Source organism: Oncorhynchus mykiss, chromosome 3 (assembly GCF_057628025.1).
Source record: "Oncorhynchus mykiss isolate SJ-2025 chromosome 3, ASM5762802v1, whole genome shotgun sequence".
Taxonomy (NCBI): Eukaryota; Metazoa; Chordata; class Actinopteri; order Salmoniformes; family Salmonidae; genus Oncorhynchus; species Oncorhynchus mykiss.
In genome coordinates, this window is record NC_143024.1 from 85,700,344 (window position 1) to 85,716,887 (window position 16,544).

At 40.8% G+C, this 16,544-nt stretch overlaps 1 protein-coding gene across 8 annotated transcripts in view; it reads left to right on the top strand.

Moving 5' to 3' along the window:
* LOC110520574 (DDB1- and CUL4-associated factor 6) overlaps nt 1–16,544 on the top strand; it is a 57,267-nt gene that overhangs the window by 2,574 nt on the left and 38,149 nt on the right. For all 8 annotated transcript variants that reach the window (XM_036975167.2, XM_036975168.2, XM_036975169.2 and 5 more), the window contains exon 2: nt 15,710–15,771. In XM_036975167.2, the coding sequence (XP_036831062.2) occupies nt 15,710–15,771 (62 nt within the window). The remainder of the gene's footprint in view (nt 1–15,709; nt 15,772–16,544) is intronic.

Below are 16,544 nucleotides of genomic sequence, written 5' to 3' on the forward strand. Positions count from 1 at the left end.
AACAGCCTGGATCTGTAGTGATGCAGTGACTTAGGAGCCACTCATGGGGACACTGTCACTGCAAAATCTAGGGGAGAGCTTGAAAATTCAAGCCCCTTGGGTGCTGCCATAGAGTTACAATTGAAGTGCCCATCCAAGAAGGCTCAAGGTCATTGGCCACAGATAAGTTGACACCAAATCACGTTATCTACCATTGCTTTGATTGGACTGATCATGTCAACATCATACTTTCAAAATCTTAGCTAGCAGTCATCCTTATGAATCAAGCTGACAATCTACTGGCAAATACTTTTCAATCCTTGTCATATCAAGAGAAATTATAGATGCAATGTATCGGTGCTCATCGGCCATTGGACATAAACATTACACAACAAATTCAACAATGAGCTGTTTTGGAAGGAATCATTGGCTATATCTAATAATCACTCGCCTGATATTCAGTGGAGTGGGGATGTGGTCCAAGTCTGGGTTTAAGGGTCTATATTCTAAGCTTAAAAGGATACACATTCAACAATAGCCATACTGTCAATCCAGCATGACTTCTGTCGCGTTCAAAACAACTAGGAAATCTCAGACTTCAGTGTGTTCAAGAAAACTGGGAACTCTGGAAAAAAAAAGAAGCTCTGACTGAGAAAATACGTTTTGAATGGTCATCACACTCAGAAGTCGGGAACTCGGACCTCTTTCTAGAGCTCTGACCTGAAGATCACTGACTTCATGATTCGACGCTGTTTTTTTCCTTGAGTTCCCAATTGTCTTGAAAGTACCATAAATCCAGAGAATGCCAGACTTTGATGACAAAATTTGCCCACGAAGGACCTCCTCCTCTACCTTCCTGCACAACAAGCTGAGTCCAAAAATGTCTTGCATAAATGAGGTAATATGCCAGGGAAATGTGTGTACTGTAGCTAAGAAAGTAATACTAAGTGTATTAGAGGTCGACCGGTTCTGATTTTTCAGCGTTTAAATAATGCAAATCAAAGTGTTGGAGAAGAAAGTAAAAGTGCAATATGTGCCATGTAAGAAAGCTAACGTTTAAGGTCCTTGCTCAGAATATGAGAACATATGAAAGCTGGTGGTTCCTTTTAACATGAGTCTTCAATATTCCCAGGTAAAAAGTTTTAGGTTGTAGTTATTATAGGAATTATAGGACTATTTCCCTCTATACCATTTGTATTTCATATACCTTTGACTATTGGATGTTCTTATAGGCACTTTAGTATTGCAAGTGTAACAGTATAGCTTCCGTCCCTCTCCTCGCCCCTATCTGGGCTCGAACCAGGAACACATCGACAACAGCCACCCTCGAAGCAGCGTTACCCATGTAGAGCAAGGGAAACAACCACAGGCTCCGAGCGAGTGACGTTTGAAACGCTATTAGCGCACGCTAACTAGCTAGCCATTTCACTTCGGTTACACCAGCCTAATCTTGGGAGTTGATAGGCTTGAAGTCATAAACAGCGCAATGCTTGACGCACAACGAAGAGCTGCTGGCAAAACGCACAAAAGTGCTGTTTGAATGAATGTTTACACGCCTGCTTCTGCCTGCCACCACTCAGTCAGATACTCAGATACTTGTATGCTCAGTCAGATTATATGCAACGCAGGACACGCTAGAGGAATAAAGTAATATCATCAACCATGTGTAGTTAACTAGCGATTATGATTGATTGTTTTTATAGGATACGTTTAATGCTAGCTAGCAACTTACCTTGGCTTACTGCATTTGTGTAACAGGCAGTCTCCTTGTGGAGTGCACAAGGACTAGTTAACTGTAAGGTTGCAAGATTGCATCCCCCGAGCTGACAAGGTGAAAATCTGTCATTCTGCCCCTGAAGGAGGCAGTTAACCCACCATTCCTAGACTGTCATTGAAAATAAGAATGTGTTCTTAACTGACTTGCCTAGTTAAATAAAGGTGTAAAAAAAACAAAAAAACAAATGTGTCCAAAAATTCAGATTGTTATGAGAACTTGAAATCGGCCCTAATTAATCGGCCATTTTGATTAATTGGTCGACCTCTAAAGTGTATGTTCCGTAGTAAGCTGTTAGTAGCCCATGTGCCTCACCCTCATAATTTAGCCTACTGTTCTGACTTGGTGGTGCACATGTAGCCTATAGCCTGTTTTAAAGAAATGTCATAATCGAATACTGTAAGAGCTTTCATTGTCTGATTTTATCTGACCCTTTTATTTATCCTACGGTTTTGATTTGTTGTACAGAGGTCGTTCTTACAGTATTGTCCATGTTCTTAATTCTGTCGCTGTACATTTTTATTTATTTTATATTTTTATTTATATTTACGCCGTCCATCCGAGCTTGCTCATGAATGTCTTAATCTAAATTATGGATTGCCTTTTATGAGCTCGTCGTCCCCTTATACCATATTTGTACATTTCAATTGTCAGTAGAAACCACATTTGTTTAAGCAAGTCAGCCATGTCAGCAATTTTTTTATAGGCAGTAAATGAGGCTAAGTGAACTGTTTAGCTGGCAGACAAGGCTCCGCTGATGGCCAGATGTAGCAGTGGTAAGGTGTTGGGACTGCTGTTGGGACATCTTTATGTAGGCCCTAACAGTTTGTGGGCACTGTTTGTCACTGTTATAGTGCAATTCATGTATTGTTTAGTGTTGGGTAGTAGCTTTGCTGGCATGCATCAAAAACATTTTTTTTTAGTTTAGTGTGTAATTTCTCTCTCGTGCGGTCATGGCTGAAGACGGCACAAATTCCTACTATTTGTGTCCAGGTTAAACGTGGGAAGTCCCTCATTATAAACAAACATTCTGTTAAATTCATGGTTATTGCAACATTTTCAAATCTATTCGAAGCAATTAATAGACGAAACAACCATGTAATTTAACCAATTGACTGGCCAGAGATCAGGGCATTCATCAGCAAAGACGGCGTGCAAGCTGATAGTATTTTGGACAACCAAATTGAAGTCAAAATGATTAATGATGTGTGTCAGCTGTATGGTGATTTGCGATTCATAACTAACTTCCATTTTACCGGTACAACCAGTAGTAATAGGCCAACCAATAACACCACGACGGAATGCGTGTGAAGTGATGATGCGCCGCCGAGAACAGCTAGCATGTTCAGTAAAGTACATTGCCAGTGGCACACAGATCAGCAGGTGGGGGCTTTTTGTGGCAGCCAGACGAGACAATCGAAGAAAGATGCGGTGAGCAAAGTTACTGGGCTCGAATTTAGTCAAGCTTGATCTATGTAGATTGATGCTTCTAATTGTGCATGTTATAAACAACATTTTTTTTTTATATATACATGTACATACATGGCTGGATGTATGTACAGTATATCACAAAAGTGAGTACACCCCTCACATTTTTGTAAATTAGTGTCTTTTCATGTGACAACACTGAAAACATGACACTTTGCTACAATGTAAAGTAGTGAGTGTACAGCTTGTATAACAGTGTAAATTTGCTGTCCCCTCAAAATAACTCAACACACAGACATTAATGTCTAAACCGCTGGTAACAAAAGTGAGTACACTCCTATGTGAAAATGTCCAAATTGTGCCCAAAGTGTCAATATTTTGTGTGGCCACCATTTTCCAGCACTGCCTTAACCCTCTTGGGCATGGAGTTCACCAGAGCTTCACAGGTTGCCACTGGAGTCCTCTTCCACTCCTCCATCACGGAGCTGGTGGATGTTAGAGACCTTGTACTCCTCCACCTTCCGTTTGAGGATGCCGGAGAGATGCTCAATAGGGTTTAGGTCTGGAGACATGCTGACTGACAGGCTGACCCCCCACCCCTTCAACCTCTGCAGCAATGCTGGCAGCACTCATTCGTCTATTTCCCAAAGACAACCTCTGGATATGATGCTGAGCACGTGCACTCAACTTCTTTGGTCGACCATGGTGAGACCATGGTGTTCTGAGTGGAACCTGTCCTGGAGTGGCCTAGCCAGTCTCCAGATCTCAACCCCATAGAAAATCTTTGGAGGGAGTTGAAAGTCCGTGTTGCCCAGCAACAGCCCCAAAACATCACTGCTCTAGAGGAGATCTGCATGGAGGAATGGGCCAAAATACCAGCAACAGTGTGTGAAAACCTTGTGAAGACTTACAGAAAACGTTTGACCTCTGTCATTGCCAACAAAGGGTATATAACAAACTATTGAGATAAACTTTTGTTATTGACCAAATACTTATTTTCCACCATAATTTGCAAATACATTCATTAAAAATCCTACATTGTGATTTTCTGGATTTTTTTTCTCATTTTGTCTGTCATAGTTGAAGTGTACCTATGATGAAAATTACAGCCCTCTCTCATCTTTTTAAGTGGGAGAACTTGCACAATTGGTGGCTGACTAAATCCTTTTTTGCCCCACTGTATGTACATATTCTCATTCACCCCTTTTTAGATTTGTGTGTATTAAGTAGTTAGATCACTTGTTAGATATTACTGTGCTGTCAACCAGAAGCACAAGCATTTTACTACACTCACATTAATATCTGCTAACCATATGTATGTGACCAATACCATTTGATTTTGTTATTGTGAAATTGCAGGAAATGAGCTTTAAACAGTAAAATCTTCCTGGGAAGTCAAACTCAGTCCCCTGTCTAGGGGTTATGAAATTAACAGAGCAAATCTCACTCCTAGCTTCTTTTTTTTAAAGTTGGCAGCCCTGAATTAGTAAATATGATTGAAGACATTCTTTTGTCTGACTATCAAACCTTGGCATTTGATGGCAAGAAACAATGTAAACATTTAACATAAAACCATTGCTGAACTTGAACTGTGTGCAATTACTAACATCCAGACAGGTCAAATGCTCTCTTTCGCCGTCTCTCTTTTCATTTCTTAGACAATTTTCCAATGTTTATCTCCCACTGGGTTCTGGCATCTGTTAGAGGTTGGGCGATACTAAAGAATTTATGCTCATGTTTAAAATCAGTTTGAAGTAGCTGAAAAAAATCAGTCGTATCCTAAATGAATGAGGAAGAACCCATACAGCAGCTAATTGGGATCCATAATAAAACAATAAATCAGGGCCATGGTGTCTTGTGTATTTTCAAACCCATTCTTTTCCCCCCGTATCAAATGTTATTAGTCACATGCACCGTATACAACAGTTGTAGACCTTACAATGATGCTTTCTTACGAGCCCCTAACCAACAATGCAGCGCTGGGTCTAGTGTTGATATATACAGATAGAACATTCAACACATGCGGTAGACCCCATACGCATTAGCTCTCCCTCCTACCCATCCAGTTCTCCGCTGTGTGTGTGTGTGTGTGTGTGTGTGTGTGTGTGTGTGTGGGTGGGACGGGGCCAGGAATTGAATAATTGATCGTAATCTTTGACACCCTGCTGGATTTCACAGAACTACAGCACAAACATCGTCATTGCTTCCTTCCGCCCAGACACGGCTCTCCATTCATCTCAGTTACGTTTCATGGGTGACAGATTTAATTGAGACACAACATGAGCACATGTTGCAGGATTCCGTAAGAAAAACCAACAGCCAAAGCTTTAAAATCAGAGTGAGTGTTCAAAGGCACTGGCAATGCCGTTTGTTTTCTTTGACTCACATGAAAATAATCCATTGATTCGGGGCAAATGGGCTACTCAAAATATAACTCAGAGAGACTCTGAAATTAATCCGCTTAAGTGGGAATTGTACTGGCAGGAGACCACTTTTGTGATAGCAAATTCATCAGGGACCCCCTCAAAATCATAACACAACTCAGACTTTTAGAGTGCGATTAAAAATGGTCACCGATTTAGGTACAGGCGACATGGGCAACCACCCAGGGCGGCATCTTGCCTGGGGCAGCACTGAGCACCAGCACAAAAAAAATCGGAATGTTGACATTTGCACGATCGGTTTTCTATCGCTCATTTGAACGTCACGTCAATGATATCATGTCACCGTGTGGGACTGTGGGTCAATGATATCATGTCACCGTGTGGGACTGTGGGTCAATGATATCATGTCACCGTGTGGGACTGTGGGTCAATGATATCATGTCACCGTGTGGTACTGTGGGTCAATGATATCATGTCACCGTGTGGTACTGTGGGTCAATGATATCATGTCACCGTGTGGTACTGTGGGTCAATGATATCATGTCACCGTGTGGGACTGTGGGTCAATGATATCATGTCACCGTGTGGGACTGTGGGTCAATGATATCATGTCACCGTGTGGGACTGTGGGTCAATGATATCATGTCACCGTGTGGTACTGTGGGTCAATGATATCATGTCACCGTGTGGGACTGTGGGTCAATGATATCATGTCACCGTGTGGGACTGTGGGTCAATGATATCATGTCACCGTGTGGGACTGTGGGTCAATGATATCATGTCACCGTGTGGTACTGTGGGTCAATGATATCATGTCACCGTGTGGGACTGTGGGTCAATGATATCATGTCACCGTGTGGGACTGTGGGTCAATGATATCATGTCACCGTGTGGGACTGTGGGTCAATGATATCATGTCACCGTGTGGGACTGTGGGTCAATGATATCATGTCACCGTGTGGGACTGTGGGTCAATTAACCTTGTCGGAGTGGGCGCCCTGATTCTAGTTTGTGAGCTAGGCAGGCTACTGTCTGGGAAGGTCTCCCACTCGGGTGGGGGTGGGGGTAGGTTGACCTCAGGTCTCCCCACTGGAAGCCCAAGGTAGGGGGAGTGGGGGATTCTATCAAAAAGCACACCTCTAACTTTGTACAGTACTAATGCAATTGGTTAAATCGGTCACACTGTGAAATGCTACCAAATAAACCACAATTCATTCACAATACTGTGAATATATAGTTTCAGACAAATTGTTGCATTTTTTTCTGGTTTGTATGAAATCTTTTAAGAATAATATTAAACCAGTCTGCACACCACCAAGGTGAATTGGTTTCACCTTGACTCTTGGTTGACAGTATTGGGGGATGGGTAACGGTAGCGCTCAAGTGCCAAATCAACATATTTCTTTCTATTGGTCTTTGTTAATTCTTTTTGATATTTATGAGTCTTATTTTTGTATATATTTTTATATTTATATAGTTTTAAGTGTTTTGATCATTTATTTGTGTTGTTCCAAATGTCTGAATAAAAATTAGTCAGTGCAGAATGGTGTTATTTATTTGTTTTTGTTTTTTTGGCGCTGAAGGGGGGGGTTCGCCCAGGGAGCCATACAAGCTAGAACCGCCTCTGAGTGGCTTACAAGGAGTTTAAAAATGACTGCTGCAACGCATGGCTGGACTACCAAGTCTTGGGCCCTGGGAAATAACATTTTCAAGGCCCCCCTCTTTGTATCAAAGAGGAAATGTTAGTGTCAAAGGTCATTTCCTGTAATTCTACACATTTAGTCACGGGACAGAAGGACAATTTTGCCGTTTTTAAATGCTTCGATTTAAAGTGCATTTATGTTTATAAATGTTTTTGTGGGAATACAGAAAGTATTGAGTTGACACCTGGATCATTGATGGAGTACAGTGGATTCCTGTGAACCTCCCCGTTGTATCTAACGGTAGCCAATATTGTAAATAAGTAATATTACATTGTATTTTATTGCACCCTCTAAACTTGTTCCACGAACTCCTTGGCCAAATTTGTTGAATCTGTTGTTACTGGCACATCTATCTATTTATAAGTAAATAAATGATATACATACACACGTTATATTATTACCCTGCAGTACCCCATTTTGGGAACCACTGGTCTAGAGAAGATAACCTAGTCTCTTTCAACAGCTGCAGTGCCTGCAAGGAACAGAGTCCTATGAGTATGGAACACCAGACTACATGATCTTAAGAGTAAACCGTAGGCATATGACAGAGGCTACGGTTCAGTTATGGGATCATAAAAATGACCACAACGGTCCACTGTTACTATAATGACAACACGTATTGGGTTACTTTATTCCTTTTCCCCCTGATATTTCTTCATTGCCCGCAGCAGCGTAGTGGTTGTTTACAAACCTTCAGCTGTCTTCTCCTACACGCCACTCTTCCTGGGGTTGGCTCTCCATTACACTGACTGGCATCCCAAGGGTGTGGACCAGGACTAGACTGGTGTTTCTCTGGTAGTTTGGGTACTGGTTATGTGCACTTAACTCAGAGGACACTGACTTGAAACTGCTCAAGGCTTTTACTTTTTCCTTCACAAAAAGCTACGATGCCGTGATCAAACATGACGTTGTTTTTATATGCCTAGGCTATACATAGAAAATCGAATTCAATGTTTTCAATGTTCTGTGCTTATGGTAGGCTATGGGATTTCCCCCTTCCATCTGTTGTGTTGCCCTCAGTTGAAATCCATGTTAGCGATGTCCACTGTGTTCTTTTATTGTGTTTCATTGTGTGATGTCACACTTGCTGGTGGAGAATAGTAATCAAGCTCCATAGAATCTTATTGCCATTTTTGTTATTCACCCTTCAAGAGGATTATGAAATACTATGCATATGATCCTTGGTATTTGTTTGCTATAAAAACACGTACCAAGCTCTACTAGGCTGACTGACATGTTGAATCAGGGCGTTGTCCCTGTGAGGACTGAGGAGTGCACTGCCTCCTTCCAATTACTAATGCCTGCAGATTTGGTTATGTTGACATTTCCTATTGAGACATAGCTTTTAGGCTGATCTAGTATGTTAAGCTTTATGATGAATCTGATCTCTGTGAGTCAGTAGGAGAGGTCGACGATTATGAATTTTCAACGCCGATACCGATTTATTGGAGGACCAAAAAAAAGACGATACCGATTAATCGGCCAATTTTTTTATTGATTTTGATTTGTAATAATGACAATTACAACATCACTGAATGAACACTTATTTTAACTTAATATAATACATCAATAAAATCAATTTAGCCTCAAATAAATAGTGAAACATGTTAAATTTGGTTTAAATAATGCAAAAACAAAGTGTTGGGGAAGAAAGGAAAAGTGCAATATGTGCTATGTAAGAAAGCTAACATTTAAGTTCCTTGCTCAGAACATGAGAACATATGAAAGCTGGTGGTTCCTTTTAACATGAGTCTTCAATATTTCCAGGTAAAAAGTTTTAGGTTGTAGTTATAATAGGTATTGTAGGACTATTTCTCTCTATACGATTTGTATTTCATATAGCTTTGACTATTGGATGTTCTTATAGGCACTTTAGTATTGCAGGTGTAATAGTATAGCTTCCGTCCCTCTCCTCGCTCCTACCTGGGCTCGAACCAGGAACACATCGACAACAGCCACCCTCGAAGCAGCGTTACCCATCGCTCCTCAAAAGCCGCGGCCCTTGCAGAGCAAGGGGAACAACTACTCCAAGTCTCAGAGCGAGTGACGTTTGAAACGCTATTAGCGTGCACCCCACTAACTAGCTAGTCATTTCAGTTCGGTTACACCAGCCTAATCTCAGGAGTTGATAGGCTTGAAGTCATAAACAGTGCAATGCTTGAAGCATTGCGAAGAGCTGCTGGCAAAACGCACAAAAGTGCTGTTTGAATGAATGCTTATGAGCCTGCTGCTGCCTACCATCGCTCAGTCAGACTGCTCTATCAAATCATAGACTTAATTATAACATAACACACAGAAATACAAGCCTTAGGTCATTAATATGGTCAAATCCAGAAACTATCATCTCGAAAACAACTTTTTTTTCTTTCAGTGAAATACAGAACCGTTATGTATTTTATCTAAGGGGTGGCATCCATCAGTCTAAATATTCCTGTTACATTGCACAACCTTCAATGTTATGTCTGGCAAATTAGTTTGCAACGAGCCAGGCGGCCCAAACTGTTGCATATACCCTGACTCTGCGTGCAATGAACGCAAGAGAAGTGACACAATTTCACCTGGTTAATGTTGCCTGCTAACCTGGATTTCTTTTAGCTAAATATGCATGTTTAAAAATATATACTTCTGTGTATTGATTTTAAGAAAGGCATTGATGTTTATGGTTAGGTACAGTCGTGCAACGAGTGTGCTTTTTTTCGCAAATGTGCTTTTGTTAAATCATCCCCCGTTGGGCGAAGTTGGCTGTCTTTGTTAGGAAGAAATAGTCTTCCCACAGTTCTCAACGAGCCAGGCGGCCCAAACTGCTGCATATACCCTGACTCTGTTGCAAGAGAAGTGACACATTGTCCCTAGTTAAAATATATTCATGTTAGCAGGCAATATTAATTAAATATGCAGGTTTAAAAATATATACTTGTGTATTGATTTTAAGAAATGCATTGATGTTTATGGTTAGGTACACATTGGAACAACGATACGCACCGCATCGATTATATGCAACGCAGGACACGCTAGATAAACTAGTAATATCATCAACCATGTGTAGTTAACTAGTGATTATGATTGGTTGATGGATTGTTTTTTTTATAAGATAAGTTTTTAACGCTAGCTAGCAGCTTATCTTGGCTTCTTACTGCATTCGCGTAACAGGCAGGCTCCTCGTGGAGTTCAATGTAAGGCAGGTGGTTAGAGCGTTGGACTAGTTCACCGTAAGATTGCAAGATTGAATCCCGGAGCTGACAAGGTAAAAATCTGTCGTTCTGCCCTGAACAAGGCAGTTAACCCACCGTTCCTAGGCCATCATTGAAAATAAGACTGTGTTCTTCACTGACTTTCCTAGTTAAATAAAGGTGTAAAAAATCGGTGTCCAAAAATACCGATTTCCGATTGTTATGAAAACTTGAAATCTTCCCTAATTAATCGGTCGACCTCTAGTCAGTAGTGAGGAAGTTGCTTTAAGAGACATCTAGAGGTGTGATCTTCTGCAGGTTTCAAATCCTCTGTTCCCCAAAGATGAATAACCAATTCGGCCTACAACATGCTTGAAAAGCTACAGTATCAACCACCGCACAGTGTGTAGCAACAAGCTATGTTCATTGTATCCTTTGTGATATTGACTCAAAGATGCCTCTGCTCTCATAAACATAATGGAAATGACAGACACTAAGTGCTGACCAGGCCATTCAGGATATCAGCCATCTTCAAACCGTCCCAGACAGTCTCAGTTACTGATAGGATGCAAATATTAGCAGACATCTCCATCCACACCAGTGGTTTAAGCAGAGACAGTATTGAAAGCGAGACATTCCACTCCCTGATTTTTTTCCTGATCGGGGTGGGACCAACCTAGTCTACTTTTTGCCCCTGCCCTGCGGAGGGGTTCCCCAGGGCAAGACTTCTTTACTGGCAGTTTTTTTCTGGTCGCAGTGGGGACAATAAGTAGATCAGAGCCAGCTGTTCCGTCTCTCGCATGAGCATGCCAGATAATATGGAGGAACCGTTGGCGCATGTGGGAAAAGCACGCTCACGCGAGAGGAAACGCCAGGTGGGAGGCTACCTTGTAGTTAATTGCGCTCACCTGGTGTCCGATGTCTGAATCAGTCACTGATTTAGAAGGAGAGGATGACCAACAGAAGTGTTTTTACCCTCCAGGACAGTCATTGAACAGCCCTGCTATAGGATATATACCGTGCATGCTATCTGGGGCTACTGGTATGCTGAATTAGCCTTTTCTATCTGTGGCCAAGTTAACCTAACTTGAATGAGGATTAGCAGGCCCAGGTGTGGGGCAGGTGGTTTATGGATTGGGCTAGCATAGCACTGCATTTAGCTTAGCGCTACATTTAGCTTGACTAGGCTGGGTGTGTTGGTAGAGCTGTCATTGTCAAATGACCGGAGAGACCCTAGCATGTAATCACACCAGTAAGAGGCTAAATTTAGCACTGTGGAAGGAGGGCTAGTATTCCATTTGTGGAATATAGATCTCAACAAAGGCCAGAAATATACTTCAAGGGAGAGTTGGGCCTAACCATAGAACATTTAAGGCTATTTTGCACAGTCCTCTTCACCCATGAGATTTAGTGAGATGAATTGACATGGTTTCAGCTAAATATGCTAATTCAATCATCATCATAATCATCATGCTACTTTCTCGTGACCAAGGCCTATCAGCAAAGGAATGAGGGGGAAGTGACATTTTGCTCAGTTGTCTTGCTCTTTTTGGCTGTTTGACTTTAAATATCGGAAGGTTGGAAGGCAAAGGAGGGAATACGGCTACAATGGAGACCTCTCTGCCTATTGTGTTGAATAGCTGTTTTGAGCCGTCTTCTCAAGTCTTCAATATTCCACTTCTCCAATGTTGAAAAAGCATGATATTGCTGCATCCCGAAGCTGTTACTTCGAGAAAGTGTTACAGTCGAATGGCAAGCTTTCAGGCTTGTTTTTGAGGACGTCACTGACCTGGGAAGAGCTCTGTTGATTGAATCTATTCCTCAACACTCTCAAAATGTATTGGCTGTGAAAATAATATGTCAGAGGGGTGTGGGTGTGTATGGCAACTTGGAATATTGATATAGTCAGGCACTTTGTTTTGATTTGAACAGCAATGCGCTAGAACCCAGCTGTAGAACAAAAGCTGATATTGTGCCTTGAATGCACTTACTAACTTTGGAGCTCAGACTTCAATACGATTACAGAGCATTGGCTTGTTTTGTTTGTTTATTTATTTATCATCTTGCCTATTTATTTACCCCTGTCTCTCTCTTATTGAACGGGACAGTCCAATTTAATCTGGCCAGGCGGCCCCATACACGTAGTGTCATTGTTTCTATGAGGGCAATTCCGTGATAACGGAATTACGTTGAGACTCCAGATTCTTCACTTGAAAATGTATACCAAACAAAAAACATTGATTTCAAAGTGTAACAAACGATACAACTATATGCACTGGGACTACTTTTAACAATTTCCACTGAATATTTATAAAAACATATTTACAGGAAGAACTGTGCAGATACAACGTTTGGTAAAATAATAATGAGGGAGATTTTACCGTAATTCTGTTACCAAACTTTACATCTGCACAGTTTTTCCAGGAAATGTTTTATATATTTTATTTTTATACTGTGTAAATTGTTCCAAATAATCATTGTGCATAGAGTTGTATGGTTTTTAAAATGAAATCTTCTTTTTGTTTGTTTAGCATTCAGCGTAATTTCGTTAGCATTTCAGGACCGGCACCGAGGCACGCTAGGTTACAGAGGCAGGCCATAGTGTTAATGACGGTCTACTTTGCCTTTTGACAAGGCCTATCAGCAAAGGAATGAGGGGGAAGTGACAGTGGCCTTGCACTGTCAATGCACAGTAGTCTGTCATAGTGGATGATGGAACTAAGGCCTTCCTCTCCCATGCCCTCTACATTCATGCAGTATACCTGGAATGCTTATTAGATTCTAGACTGTCATCTCTTTACCTGACAGGGTCAAATGGCATGAATTCTCTCACAATGTTTTTTCTGAAGCAAGTTTAATACTTTAAGGCAAGATGATGTATTTTAGAACCTGAATCTAGCCTAGCCTAATACAGTACATTGTAGGCTTGGGAGCAAGTTTACTCATAAAATAGCCGACTGCCAAACCTTTATTAATGACAGTCTATTTGACGACAGGGTAGCCAGTGTAGGCAGCCTGCTCATTTGATCCCCTATCCCTGTGACGGTGACGGCAGATGCAAGGGATGCTTCCTCAAGATGAGTAATACATTATAAGCTATGGAAAGATTGACTACAACGATTCTAACGTAACGTTTTAGTTCTCCCTCATTAAATACTAAAAGCAGAGGCAGGAAAACAAACTATTACAAAACAAAATAGACCCTTTATAAATAGAGGATTATGATTTTTCAACACCGATACCGATTATTGGAGGACCAAAAAAAAGCCGATAACGATTATTCAGACAATTTTTATTTTATAAAAAAAAAATATATATATATATATATATATATATATATATATATGTGTGTATTTATTTGAAATAATGACAATTACAACAATACTGAATGAACACTTATTTTAATTTAATATAATACATCAATAAAAATCCATTTAGCCTCGAATGAATAATGAAACCTGTTCAATTTGGTTTATATAATGCAAAAACAAAGTGTTGGAGAAGAAAGTAAAAGTGCAATATGTGCCATGTAAAAAAGCTAACGTTTAAGTTCCTTGCTCAGAACATGAGAACATCTGAAAGCTGGTGGTTCCTTTTAATATGAGACTTCAATATTCCAAGGTAAGAGGTTTTAGGTTGTAGTTAATATAGTATTTATAGGACTATTTCTCTCTATACCAGACTCTGCGTGCAAAGAATGCAAGAGAAGTGACACAATTTCACCTGGTTAATATTGCCTGCTAACCTGGATTTCTTTTCGCTAAATATTCAGGTTTAAAAATATATACTTCTGTGTATTGATTTTAAGAAAGGCATTGGTGTTTATGGTTCGGTAAAGTCGTGCAACGATTGTGCTTTGTTTTCTCGCAAATGCACTTTTGTTAAATCATCCTCCTGCGTTGCATTGATTATATGCAACGCAGGACACGCTAGATAAACTAGTAATATCATCAACCATGTGTAGTTAACTAGTGATTTATATTTGATTGATTGTTTTTTATAAGATAAGTTTAATGCTAGCTAGCAACTTACCTTGGCTACTTAATGCATTCGCGTAACAGGTAGGCTCCTGGTGGAGTGCAATGAGAGGCAAGTGGTTAGCGCCTTGGACTAGTTAAGTGTAAGGTTGCAAGATTGAATCCCGGAGTTGACAAGGTAAAAATCTGTCGTTCTGCCCCTGAACAAGGCAGTTAACCACCGTTCCTAGGCCGTAATTGAAAATAAGAAGGTGTTCTTTATCTGACTTGCCTAGTTAAATAAAGCTGTAAAAAAAAATATTTAAAAAAATTGGCCAAATCGGTGTCCAAACATACCTATTTCCGATTGTTATGAAAACTTGAAAACGGCCCTAATTGATTGGCCATTCCGATTAATCGGTCGACCTCTACTTATAAATGGTTCCAAAATTTCTGTTCTAGGGTATTGCCCATATAATTAGGAATCAGAGTACTAGAATGGAAATTAACCTTCCTTATGATGGTCCAACGGTCCGCCATGTTGGTCAGGGAGTTTGCCAACCATGGTTTGCCTGCCAATGTTGTAATAAGATATTGTGTAAAATAATGAATGTGAAGAATTTATCTGCACTGTGTGTTCGCTAGCTAGGCAGACAGTTTTAGAGGAATGATTCCATATATTTTTCAAATGAACTGCCAACATTCCACAGCCATACACTGGCTCAAATCAGTTGATAGGACTAAGACAAGTTGTAAATGCAACAAGTAATGATATTGTATCATATAATAGCACTCACAGCTTTACAAGAAAACACATTGAGTCATTTATGGTCCATTTACATATATTCTTCAGGCTATTTATTCAGAATTGATATAAAACCTGTATAAACTGTATTATATTACAATATTTTAGGTTGACTATAGTTCCATTACATAATTGCTGATACATCACATGCCCTACTTTATGTTTCCTGCATAAGTAAAAGCAGGAAATGCATCACCTTTGCCTCTACTGCCATTCATTCCAATTAGACTGATTTTGCATTTCTCCCTGACCAAGATGGCTGCCATTTTCGCCTCATTACTGAACTTTGAGGGTTAATGACATAACCCCTCTATCAATTTAATTAGGAACTCCATGGTATGTTTGGCCATTTCTATGTAATTTACCCTAGTTGATGATGCCCTTGTTGTTGACTTGAATTTCATCAATACGTTTGAATGCTGACTGAAGTAGTCCAATGATCTATGAAAGTAACATATCGTGGTAACAATTGTGACTTGCTAATAAGGTATTTCTTCTGTTTCTGCACAGGGAGAAGAGAATTTGTCCAGCGGCTGAAACTCGAAGCGACACTCAATGTTCACGATGGCTGTGTGAGTATGCGTTACCCACCGTGTGTGGCTGTGGTGTACTCTGTGCGGCACTGGTGTACTCTGTGCGGCTGTGGTGTACTCTGTGTGGCTGTGGTGTACTCTGTGCACGTCACTCTCCCCGCTCTGTCAGTCAGTGTGTGAAACTCTGTGTCAGACAGACAGAAAGCAGAGCTCAGTGTGAGTGTTGAGCTCTGGCCAGACTGCTCATACTCTGTGAAACCCGAGGCAGCCATACGGCCAGTCACACGCCCTGTCAGACTGTCACACCCTGCCAGTCACTCCTTCTACCACTGCACAACAACTTTAAACTGCCTGATGCTGGTTTGGGTCAAGGATTCTGTCCTTCTCGTCCTGTCTGTTCAGTTGTTTCGAGGAAAATAAAGAGAGAAATGATAAAAGACACACAACAGGAAACAACTACCCACACCCATAGTGGGAAAACAGGCTGCCTAAGTATGGTTCTCAATCAGAGACAACGATAACCAGCTGCCTCTGATTGGGAACCATACCAGGCCTAAACATAGAAACACAACTCCTAGACATACAACATAGAATACCCACCCACATCACACCCTGACCAAACGAAAAATAGAAACATACAAAGCAATCTAGGGTCAGGGCGTGACATGTATAGTACAAACTAAATGTATTCCTTATGGAATCCCCTCGTACAACTTCCTGCCACATTCCCTGCTTGTAGGCTACATTCAGATAATCGTCCGAGCGAGTTCTGTCAAATTGCGTATTCTCTCAGACCAGTAGCTTGGAAGAGT